General features: G+C 36.7%; 1 protein-coding gene across 2 annotated transcripts in view; it reads right to left on the minus strand.

The window, feature by feature from the left end:
* CDADC1 (cytidine and dCMP deaminase domain containing 1) overlaps positions 1–12,574 on the minus strand; it is a 121,946-nt gene that overhangs the window by 57,990 nt on the left and 51,382 nt on the right. For both annotated transcript variants that reach the window (XM_037037891.1, XM_037037900.1), the window contains exons 5-7: positions 12,153–12,202; positions 6,805–6,974; positions 3,801–3,990 (exon numbers count right to left, since the gene is read on the minus strand). In XM_037037891.1, coding sequence (XP_036893786.1) covers positions 3,801–3,990; positions 6,805–6,974; positions 12,153–12,202 — 410 coding nt within the window. The remainder of the gene's footprint in view (positions 1–3,800; positions 3,991–6,804; positions 6,975–12,152; positions 12,203–12,574) is intronic.

Below are 12,574 nucleotides of genomic sequence, written 5' to 3' on the forward strand. Positions count from 1 at the left end.
TTACACAATGGAATTGTATGCTGCAGAAAGGAAGAAGGAGCTCCTACCCTTTGCAACATCATGGATGGAACTGGAAAGCATTATGCTGAGTGAAATAAGCCAGGCGGTGAAAGACAAATACCATATAATATCGCTGTGAACAGGAATCTAAACAACAAAACAAACAAGCAAGCAAAATACAACCAATGACACTCAAATCTGGAACAGGCTGTCAGGGCCCAGAGGGGAGAGGGGAGAAAATCATAGGGGAAAAGGGAATGGACTCACATGAACAAGTATAAAAGACACATGGACAATAACTAAGGGTGGGGGGGATGGGAGGGAGACGGGGAGCATGGGGCGGGGGACGGGCAGGGTTGGGAATATAAGACAGAAAGCTGTACTTGAACAAGAATTAAATAAAAAAATTATTAAAAAAAATTAAGTATTATGTAATATAATAAATATCTTTTTAGATGCTTTACAGAGGGGTAGAAGCAGGTTAAATTACCAGCTATTATTACCTAAAAGATAAGTTATAAGTAAGGATATGAAATAATGACAATAATAATAACAAATAAACAATATAAATGATGAATATAATAAGTAAATAATAATACAGGAATAAACTGTTTTGTGTAGTCACTACTATAAACCTACCCCCTATATATATTGCAGGCACACTGGCTCAAAACAGAAATGAAAAGTTGAAATTTATAAATAATTCTATTATATGCCTTTTGTACCCTCTGCACATTTTAATATCTAAATGTAACATTAAATTCCAGGATAATGGTTAAAAAACATATGATTCCAACAGGACCTTTTTGCTATATAGAACATTATTGGGACAACTGATGACTCTGGAATCTCTGAATGAAATAATAGTGAGGTATCAATGATAATTTCCTGAGATATGTGGTTGGATTATGGTTATGTGGGAAAATGAACACAATAAAGTATTTAAGAGTGATTTGGGCCCTGGCTCTTATGGCTCAATGAATTGAGTGATGGCCTTCAAACCAAAGGGTTGCCAGTTTGGTTCCCAGTCAGGGCACATGCCTGGGTTGCGGCCAAGTCCCTGATAGGGGGCGCATGAGAGGTAACCACACATTGATGTTTCTCTCCCACTCTCTCTTCCTCCTTTCCCCTCTAAAAATAAATAAATAAAATCTTTTTTAAAAAACAGAGTGATTGGGTTTCATACCAACAACTTATTCTCAAATGTTTCTAGTAAAAATTTTCTCATGGTGTTTTCAAAATTTTATGTATATCTGTGATTATTTCTAAAAAAGAATAAGTTTTAAAAACCTAATAGTGACTTCCAGTCAAGATGGAAGCGTATGTACAAACACTTTGCTCCTTGCACAACCACAAGAAGAATCACAACTAACCTCAAAACAAAAAACAGCCAGAACTGCCCCAAAATTGAACTGTATAGAAGTCCAACAATCAAGGATTTAAAGAAGCCGCATTCATCCATATAGGTATAAGCAGTGGAAAGAGGGAGTTGGGGTGGAAAGGACACAGTGTGGTGGAACAGGTGGTCCCACATTCCCATGAGGAAGATAAAAAGTGGGAGGGATAACTTGGGAGCCAGCAATCTCAGACCCAGTCCAGGCTGCATAGCCTAGGGTTCTAGTGCCAGGAAGATAAAGCCTCACAACTTCTTGCTGTAAAAACCAGTGGGTGTTGGACTGGTGCAAGAAACTGCTGGTTTCTCATAAGAGTCCATTTAAAGGGCCTGTACAGTCCTGGAACATGCACAAAACCACCCACTCTGGGAATCATCACCAGCGCAGAAGCAAGAGGGGTGCTGGTCACATATGAGAAGTTGGTGAAGTGACTGAAAAAGGGGCGAATGCCAGACAAGCCTCCAGAAGCCAGGCAGCTGTCATTGTCTCTGACCCCTCACCACAGCATAGCACCAAAAGGCAGTGAAGTGGGATGCCCCAACCTGACAAATACCTAAGGCTCCACCCCTTACAACTTAACTGGTGTGCAAGACAGAGAGTCAAAGCAGCTCTACCTAATACACAGAAATAAACACAGAGAAGCTGTCAAGTCGGCAAGACAAAGAAATATGGCCCAAATGAAAGAACAAAACAAAACCTCAGGAAAAAAAAATAAGCTAAATGGAGATAGCAAACTTATCAGATGCAGAGTTCAAAACACTGGTGATAAGGATGCTCAGAAAAATCATTGAGTTTGTCAAAAACATATGGGAAGAAATGAAGGCTATACTAAGTGAAATAAAGAAGAATCCAGAGGGAACCAAACAGTGAAGGGAAGGAACTAGGGATTCAAACCACCGATTTAGAACATAAGAAAGAAAAAAAACAATCAGAACAGAATGAAGAAAGGAGAATTCACAAAAACGAGGACAGTATAAGAAGACTCTGAGACTTTTCCAGAAGTGCCAACATCCTAATCATAGGGATGCCAGAAGGAGAACAGGAAGGGCAAGAAATTAAAAACTTATTTCAAAAAAAAAATGAAAGAAAACTTCCCTAATTTGGTGAAGGAAATAAACATACAGGTCCAGGCAGCACAGAGAGTCCTAAAGAAGAAGGTTGCAAAGTGGACCACACCAAGACATATCATAATTAAAATGCCAAAGGTTAGAGATAAAGAGAGAATCTTAAAAGGATCAAGAGTAAAGCAGAGACTAATCTACAAAGGATTTCCTGTAAGACTATCAGGTGATTTCCCAAAAGAAACTTTGCAGGCAAGAAGGGACTGGCAAGAAGTATTCAAAGTGATGAAAAGCAAGGGCCTAAATGCAAGATTACTCTATTCAGCAAAGCTCTCATTTAGAATGGAAGGGCAGATAAAATACTTCCCAGACAAGGTAAAGCTAAAGCCATTATTACATGAAATGTTAAAGGGACTTATTTCAGAAAAAGAAGAATAAAACTATGACCGTTAAAATGACAATAAATTCACAACTATCAACAACTGAATCTAAAAAAACAAAAACAAACTAAGCAAACAACTAGAACAGGAAAAGAATAGTAGATGTGGGGATCGTTCAGAGGGTTATCAGCTGGGAGGGAAAAGGATGAGAACAGGGGATAAAGTACAGAGATTGAGAGACATAATTGATAGCTACAAAATAGGGGGATAATATAGAAAATGAGAAGCCAAAGAACTTACACGCATGACCATGGGTGTGAACTAAGAGGGGGACTGCTGGAGGGAAGGGCAGTACTGGGTGGAAGAGGGCAAAGGAGGAAAATTGGGACAACCATAATAGCAAAATCAATAAAATATACTTAAAAAAACCTAAGCAGTAAAAAAGCATAAAGAGTTAAACTTGAGTTTTACAAGAACTACCTCAGTACTTTTTTGATATATCATATATTAAATCCCTTGTAACCATTTCTGATTTTTCCCATGAAAAATGTGTGCATGTGTGTATATGTGTTTATGCACCCCCATCTCCCCATCTTTTGCACAACCTTAAACTATTTTTGCCTCTGTTCACCATTCTATCCAAGACAGAAGGAAGGGTAAGGGAAGAGGTGGGTCAGAGATCTTCTTTTGTTAAGCCACCAGATAGTACATCAAACAGCCCACTAATTCAAGATCTATAAGGTCAATATACAACTCTCACATATAGAAATGTAAATTCATAAGACAGAGACCCTAAACTAAACATATATGTAATTAGGCAACTGTTGGCACATAAAAATAAACTCAATGATAATAGTTTGTGAAAACTCTTTAAAAGGGTAGGAATTATTAATTTCAAACATGAAGCAGGGTACCAAATAACATAATAGAAAGTACACTTGAAAAAAATTGTGTATCTTACTTACTGTAAATTTGCTAATACCCTCAAGTTCTCCAAATCGCATGTAGGAGATGTCTGCCTTCTTTTTTCCAACATCTATATCCCCTGTATAGATTTGTTTTATGCCTGCACCTTTAATTAAAGGTACACACTCATCACATGGGCATTTTGTCACAAAAATCATACTTTTTTCTTCTGGTTTTATTTCTTGACACCTACAAAAATTTATAAAATATTATGAAGGCAGTTTCTGAAAGGGTAAGGTATATTTCAGAGAAATCTTTGAAAAACTAAAACTGAGCTGCTTTAAGAACAGATTTACAACATTATGAACAATAGTAAGTGAAACTTATTTTTGTTCAATTAGTGACTATTCAAAATATACAAATTCATCAGTGCAAAAATATAATGTGAACATGACAATTATTATAACAAAAATTTATTATTTTATTTTAACCAATTTGGCAAGATTTCAGTATTAGATTACAAAGTTAATTAAAACAGAAAGAGACAGACATTGAGAGAGAGAGAGAGAGAAAGAGAGAGAGAACACACAATGTTTTCTAAGTAAGAACTCCTTTATAATGCTGGAATTAGGGGTGAGAACACCCTCCTTAAAAGTTTATGAAGTATGTAAAAATGGAACTGCCTTTAGACCCAGCAATTCTGCTGCTGGGATTATACCCTAAGAGCCCTGAAACACCAATTCAAAAGAACCTATGCACTCCAATGTTTATAGCAGCCCAATTTACAACAGCCAAGTGCTGGAAGCACCTAAGTGCCCATCAGCAAATGAGTGGATCAAAAAACTATGGTACATTTACACAGTGGAATTCTATGCAGCAGAGAGAAAGAAGGAGCTTTGTGACAGCATGAAAAGAACTAGAAAGCATTAAGCTAAGTAAAATAAGCCAGGAGGTGAGGGACAAATACCATATGATCTCACCTTTAACTGGAACATAAGCAACAAAAGAAAAAAGAAAACAAATTATAACCAGAGTCACTGAAATTAAGAACAATCTAATAATAGCCAGAAGGGAGGGTTGTGGAACAGTGGAGAGAAGGTTTTCAGGAACTACTATAAAGGACACATGGACAAAACCAAGGAGGAAGGTGGAAGCAAGAGAGGGAGGTGGGTTTGGAGGGGGTGGGGTAGAGGTATGGGGGGAAAATGCAGGCAACTGTAATCATAACAACAGTAAAATAATTTAAATTTAAAAAGCTTATGAAGTATAATTAGAGATTAATTTATCATGGCAGCCAAAAGATCTACCCCTTTGTTTAATGGATATTTAATTAATGGATATTTATTAAATAAATTTAATAAACTTTAATAAATATTAAAGTTTTCAATTGGGTTCCAATCTTACACTCTCTAACACAGGATGATTTTATTTAACAAATATTTAATAAATGATCCATATCTCCATACAAAATGAAGCAAGTAAATCAGTAATAAAGAGCACAAAGAAAAGAGAAAGAAGTTGTTTGATGGGGGTAGTTTAGGACTAAGGGATGCTCTCTTCTGAGGCTACAGGGGCTGTACTTCCTGGATCTATAGTTTACTCTGCTCAGAGTCAGATGTCTTACATTACTGCTAGCCTTCTATATCCATCTCTCTAGATCAGACTCTTATTCTGTTCACCTGGACTAGGGCAACATAATTTTATGCACCTAGTCTATTCAAACAATATACCCACAACCTATGCAATCGGTAGTGTGGCTCTGTTAATGCTATTCCATTTCCCTACTAACTACCAAATGAAGTGTAACCTCACAGTCTTCCCTATACAGTTCCAATCTAGTCCCAGCTGCTCCATGGTTCAGCCTAATTACAACATGCACTTCCCTATGCACACAAACATTTTTCCTACTTCTAGACCGCTGCTATGTCTGAAGCTAGAATGACTTCCCTGCAAGTATATTCAATTGCCACCATCCTATCAATCCTTTAAAGATCAACTTAAATTCTAGTTTCTTAATAAAGCTTTTCCCTCCCATTCCCACTCCATCCATAGCAACCCTTGAATTTTCACAGCACTTGTGTTGGCCTTTCCTACATAACCAATTACATTAGGATGAATGCCCTGTTAATACCCTACTGTATTATAAACTCCAAAGGTCAGGAGCACATTTTAATCAGTTTTGAATACCCTAAGGTCGCCCCCATAATGGTTAAGGATGAGAAATGTTAGTGAAAATAATCTCAATTAACAATAGAGGAGGTAATTCCAGTTTAATCTCTAACAAAAACTTTGTTAAATCAATTTAGTTAATAAAATCTGTATATTCATAAATATAAAATGTGTACTTTTGATTTAAAAAACAAAGGAAAGCTTACATTCCAGAAATATACAAGACCCTAAGGAGATACTTCATGCAGTTTTATACTGAAGAGCAAAGAAAAAAGGGGAAAAAAGATTGCTCAATAAATCTGAAGGCCCACAGGATCTCTGATAATGGCCTGAGATCAGGCAGCAAAAATCAAGTATGACCAAAGCTAAACTTCTGAAAGAGTAGTTCTTAAAATTTTTTAAAAAGGAAATAAATTACAGCTAAAAGAAAATGCTATAACACCTTGTGTGACACAGTGGCATTCTGTTTTCAAGCTTTCTCACAGAGACAATAATCTGCAGCCAAATATTACGTGCTATATTTCTCAGTAGCTTTGCAATGATGCTAAATTCTTTTAAAGTGTTGTTTTGCACTTGCTTGCATGAAGGTCCTGGAAAATAGATCAGGAAGTTTTGTATTGTTTATGAGAATGTAATTTTTGTTTTTCATGTAGGCCTGGCACATTCATGAAAATGATAAAATTAACTAGATCAAAATGAAACCCAACAGTTATCATGAGAATTTTCTGAATAAAAGACATGTTCCCTAATAACTTTATTTGGAATAAAGCTGCAAAACTAAAACCAAACAAACAAGCAAAAAAAAAAAAACCCAAAAAGAAAGAAAAAGGAAAACAAAATTTCAACTAACCCTCGCTACATTTCAAAGAAAATGCATGCAAATGAATTCCATACCTAAATGTCAAGGCATTCTGTTCCGCATGGACAATGTATCTAAATTTCCTTATTTCTCTGTCTTTCTGTTTGTCATCCATATTGGGGAAGTCAGCATACTCAGATCCAACAGGAAAAGCATTATAACCACATCCTATGAAGTACATTACGCCTGTCCCATCACAATTTTGCTGCAAGAGGGAGACAACAACAAAACTATTTCCAACATTCTGAAAAGGCAGCTTAGTATCATGCTTAATACATTCAATTTTGTACAAAATGTATAATACATTCAATTTCTATGAAATTGAACCAAAAAAAAATATTAGGGGGAAAGGGTCTCATGGAACATGTACAAATGACACACAGACAAAACCAAAGGCAGGGTAGGACACAGGGTGGGAGGTGGGGATGGCTAGGGTCAGGGGGAGTGGTGGGGAGGAAATGGAGACAACTGTACTTGAATGACAATAAAAAAATTAAAAATTTTAAAATAATAAATTTTAACAGTGAAAAAAAAACAATGCTGCCATAGACCCTCCTACGGCAGCATGGTCTTGTCAAAGATAAATTTCAGAAAGGCTCATCATCTCTCTAACATACAATCTCAAGAAAGACATTGGGTTGAGCAGTTAATTAAATACTAGCTTGTATAATTCACATAGTTTCACTTGATTCAAACATCTTTCCTGGAAAAGGTAATAAGATTCTGGATAACAGAAACCATGCCTTCTTCTTCTTGTTTTCCCTTATAGTATACCTATTAGAGAGTTTCATACATAACAGATACTCAGTAAATGATTGTTAATTTCTTATATGCTCTGTGCTGTGGTACTGGTTAGTAAGCCAGAAATTTAAAATATATTTTGAACAATTTCTGTTCTTGGGCTAAAAATGTGCCATTGTGATATTATCTGGAAAATAAAACATTCACTTTCCTATAGTCTTCAATAATTATCGAGTCCCTATTACATGTGTATATACTATCTTAGGACTTCTTACCTCAATGGCTCTCATGGCCAATGGCATTTCTGGTATTAATATGAGTGCTCTGTCAATTATTACAATGAAATATTTTATAAATTACAACTGTTTATAATAGCTTGGAATATGCTATAATAAACCACACTAAATTTCAATATATTATAATTACTCATGTGATAGTATCAACAGACTCATTACTGTAGCAGCTTGACAAAAATCACTATTATAATAAGCCAAAAGAAGCTTACAAATAAAATACTATCATATTAATACACAAATTAGTCTTGAGTACTTACTAAATGTCAAACAACATGCTGAGTTATATATATATTATTTCATTTAATCAACACAAATGGAAATTTAAGCCCAGAGTGCTTGACTCTAAACCTATATCTTTCTAATTTACCATGTTGAGTACATACACTGTAGATAATTTAACTGGAAACTTAAGTTCTCCACAAAGTAGTTGATAACAACCAGATTATAAACCAAGGCCTGCTGAGCATTCATATAAATACAAGTAAGAGTTCCAACCATAGGCAAGGCACTACCCTAGGTGCTAGGAATACAGCTGTAAACAAGACAGAGAATTTCCGTCGTTGTGAAACTAGTATGAAGAGATTCTGAGAAACTGGAGACTTCCGGCCAAGATGGAGGCACAGGCAGACACACTGTGCCTCTTCACACAATCAAAATAAGGACAACAAAAATTTGAAACAAAATAACAACCAGTACTGACAGAAAATTGAACTGTAAGGAAGTCTGACAACCAAGGAATTAAAACAGACACATTCATCCAGACCGGTAGGAGGGGTGGAGCCAGGCAACCAGGTGGAGAGGGGTTGAGACAAAAAAAAAAAGCAGTGGCTGGCAGACCATAAGCGACCAAAGCAGCAGCTGGCAACCCCTGGGCACGCAGGTGGCAGCAGGTGGACCCAGCGAGATGGCGGATTGTGGAGGGGCACGGCGCACAAGGTTGCTTGCAGAACTGGGGGATCCCACATTTGCATGCAGATAAACCAGGCAAAACTGGGGAGTGAGACAGAATGCTAAACCCAGGATTCCAGTGTGGGAAAATAAAGCCTCAAAACACCAATTGAAAACACCTGTGGGGGTTGAGGTGCCAGGAGAGACTCCCAGCCTCACAGAAGAGTTTGTTGGAGAAACCCACAGGGTCCTAGAATGTACACAAACCCACCCACAAGGGAATCAGCACCAGAAGGGCCCAGTTTGCTTGACGGAAGTGGTGGAAGGGACTGAAACTGGGGAGAGGGCAGAGCAAGGACTATTGCTCCCTCTCAGACCCCCGCCCCACACACAGTGTTACAACACAGTGATGTGGGTTGCTTTGCCCTGGTGAACACCTAAGGCTCCATCCCTTACTACGTAACAGGCATATCGAGACAAAAAATGGTCCAAACAAAAGAACAGATCAAAGATCCAGAAAAAATACAGCTAAGTGACGAAGAAATAGCCAACCTATCAGATGCACACTTCAAAGCACTGGTGATCAGGATGCTCACAGAATTGGTTCAGTTTGGTCACAAATTATGTGAAAAAATGAAAGCTGTGCTAAGTGAAATAAAGGAAAATGCACAGGGAACCAATAGTGACGGGAAGGAAACTGGGACTCAAATCAGTGGAGTGGCGCAGAAGGAAGAAAGAAACAATCAAACAGAAAAGAATGAAAAAACAAGAATTCAAAAAATTGAGGAGAGGCTTAGGAACCTCCAGGATAACTTTAAACATTCCAATATCCAAATCACAGAGCTACCAGAAGGACAAGAGGAAAAGCAAGAAATTGAAAACTTATATGAGAAAATAATGAAGGAGATCTCCCCCAATCTAGCAAAAGAAAGACTTCCAGGAAGTACAGGAAGCTCAGAGAGTCCCAGAGAAGTTGAACCCAAGGAAGCACACACCAAGGCATATCATAATTACATTACCCAAAATTAAAAATAAAGAGAGATCCCTGGATGGTGTTGCTTAATGGATTGAACACCAGCTTGTGAACCAAAGCATTGCCAGTTCAATTCTTAGTCCATACACATGCCTAGGTTACGGGCCAGGTCCCCGGTAGGGGGCGCACAACAGGCAACCACACACTGATATTATCATCTTCTTTCTCACTTCCTTCCCCTCTCTAAAAATAAATTAAAAAATTTAAAAAGATGAGAGAATCTTAAAAGCAGCAAGAGAAAAGGAGACAGTTACCAACAAAGGAGTTCCCATAAGACTAGCAGCTGATTTCTCCAAAAAAAAAAAAACACCTTACAAGAAATAAGAGGCTTCAAAGAAGTATTCAAAGTCATGAAAGACAACGACCTACATCCAAGATTGCTCTATCCAGCAAAGCTTTCATTTAGAATGGAGGGGCAGATAAAGTGCTTCCCAGATAAAGTCAAGTTAAAGGAGTTCATCATCACCAAGCCCTTACTATATGAAATGTTAAAGGGACTTGCCTAAGAAAAAGAAGATCAAAACTACAAACAGTAAAATGACAACAAACTTACAACTATCACCAACTGAACCTAAAAAAACAAACAAAAAACAACAAAAATGAACTAAGCAAACAACTAGAAGAGAAACAGATTTACAGAAATAGAGATCACATGGAGTGTTATCAGTGGGAAGGGGGAGGGGGGAAATGTGGGAAAAGTTATAGGGAGTAAGAAGCATAAATTATAGGTACAAAACAGACAGGGGAAGGTTAAGAATAGTATGGGAAATGGAGAAGCCAAAGAACTTATACATATGACCCATGGACATGAACTACAGTGGGAGAATGATGGTGGTTGGGGGCATAGAGTGGAGGAGAATAAAGGGGGGGAAAATGGGACAACTGTAATAGCATAACGAATAAAGTATATTTGAAAAAAGAGAATAGACTCAAAATGAATAGAGACTTAAATGTAAATTACAAATGTAAATTACAAAGACTTAAATGTAAATTAAATTTACATTTAATTATAATTAAATGTACATTTAATTACAAATTATAAAACCATAAAAATCCTAGAAGGAAACACAGGCAGTAAAATTTCAGATCTCTCACATAGCAATGGTTTTGCTGATGTGTCTCCTAAGGCAAGGTAAACAAAGAAAACATAAGCTACATCAAATTTAAAAGCTTTTGTACAGCTAAAGAAACTATCAACAAAAGGAAAAAGGAACCCATTATATGAGAGAACATATTTTCCAATGATATTTCTGAAAAGGGTTTAATTTCTAAAATGTATAAAGAACTTATAGAACTCAACACCAGGAATACAAACAGTCAAACTGAAAAATATGCAAAGGACCTGAATAGACACTTCTCCAAAGAGGATAAACACATGGCCAATAGACATGTGAAAAAATGCTGAATGTCACTAATCATCACAGAGACGCCAGTTAAAACTACAATGAAGTATCACCTCATATCTGTCAGAATGGTTACCTTCAATAAATCAACGGGTCCTGGAAAGCATGTGGAGAAAAGGGAACCCTAGTGCACTGTTGGTGGGAATGCAGACTGGTGCAGCCACTCTTAAACAATATGAGGTTACCTCAAGAAATTAAAAATGGAACTGCATTTCAGCCTAGAAATCCCACTTCTGGTAACATACTCTAAGAATCCCAAAACATCAATTCAATATGCACCTCTATGTCATAGCAGCATTATTTATAGTAGCCAAGTCTGGAAACAGCCAAAGAGCCCATAAATACAAGTGGATACAAAGTGCCCATAAAAAATGAGTGGATACAAAAGCTATGGAACAGTTACATAATGGAATACTACAGGCAGTAGAAAAGAAGGAACTCACGCTGTGACAGCATGGATAGACCTGGAGATTATTGTGCTAAGTGAAATAAGCCAGTCAGAGAAAGACAAATACAATACGATCTCTTCTACATGTGGAATCTAAAGAAACAAAATAAACTAATGTACAAGATAGAAATAGAGGCATAGTAGATATGTGGAACAGACTGACAGCTGTTGGAGGGGAGTAGAGGGACTAGATGAACGAAGGTGAAGGGATTAGTCAAAGAACATATATGCACAGCCCATAGATAAGGACAACAATGTGGTGATGGCCTAATTGGGGGGGGGGTCAATCTGGGTAAAGGTGGGCAAGGGGGGAAATAGTGGGGGCAACTGTAATAGTGTAAATAATTAAAAAATAGGAAAAAATTATGAACCTAAATAAAATAAAACATCAAAGAAATGTTTGCTAAATGAATCTATCCAGAAAATTGTTGAGAGATTAAAGAAATGCTTATATAACAAAATAAAATCACCAATACAAAATATTAATGCAATGGGTCAATAAAATATATTTAAGGCTGAACTATATTTAAAGAAAATCAAGGTTACATTTTTAAAGAATTATTTTAATACTTACAGATTTTCTTTCTGCCCAAATTACTGCTCCAACTCCTATTTTATGGTCCTCTAAAAGATAAATGGCATTTAACTCAGAAACAGTCAATGATTTGTTAATTTCAGAAATACATTTTTCCAAAAATAATAAAAACATTTATTGAAGCATACTTTCTAAATGTAGCTGCAATTTTTAACATTTCCCAAATTACAGAAAACCACTAAAATAAAAACTTTTAAGCATGGAATATGGGAACTAGGTAATAAATAACTAGTCAGTGTCACTACCAACCCAGTCACAGGATCTATATGTGGAGATCATTAAATTGGCAGTGTCCATGGTCAGGTCACTTCAGAGCTGTAACCAAAATTGAATGTAACTATCAATTCTCCACCCAGAAGTCAGTTTGTAAATAATTATTTCTAACAGATGATAAAATTGAT

This window comes from Sturnira hondurensis, unplaced genomic scaffold, assembly GCF_014824575.4.
Source record: "Sturnira hondurensis isolate 20B ecotype Veracruz unplaced genomic scaffold, ASM1482457v3 Scaffold0001918, whole genome shotgun sequence".
NCBI lineage: Eukaryota > Metazoa > Chordata > Mammalia > Chiroptera > Phyllostomidae > Sturnira > Sturnira hondurensis.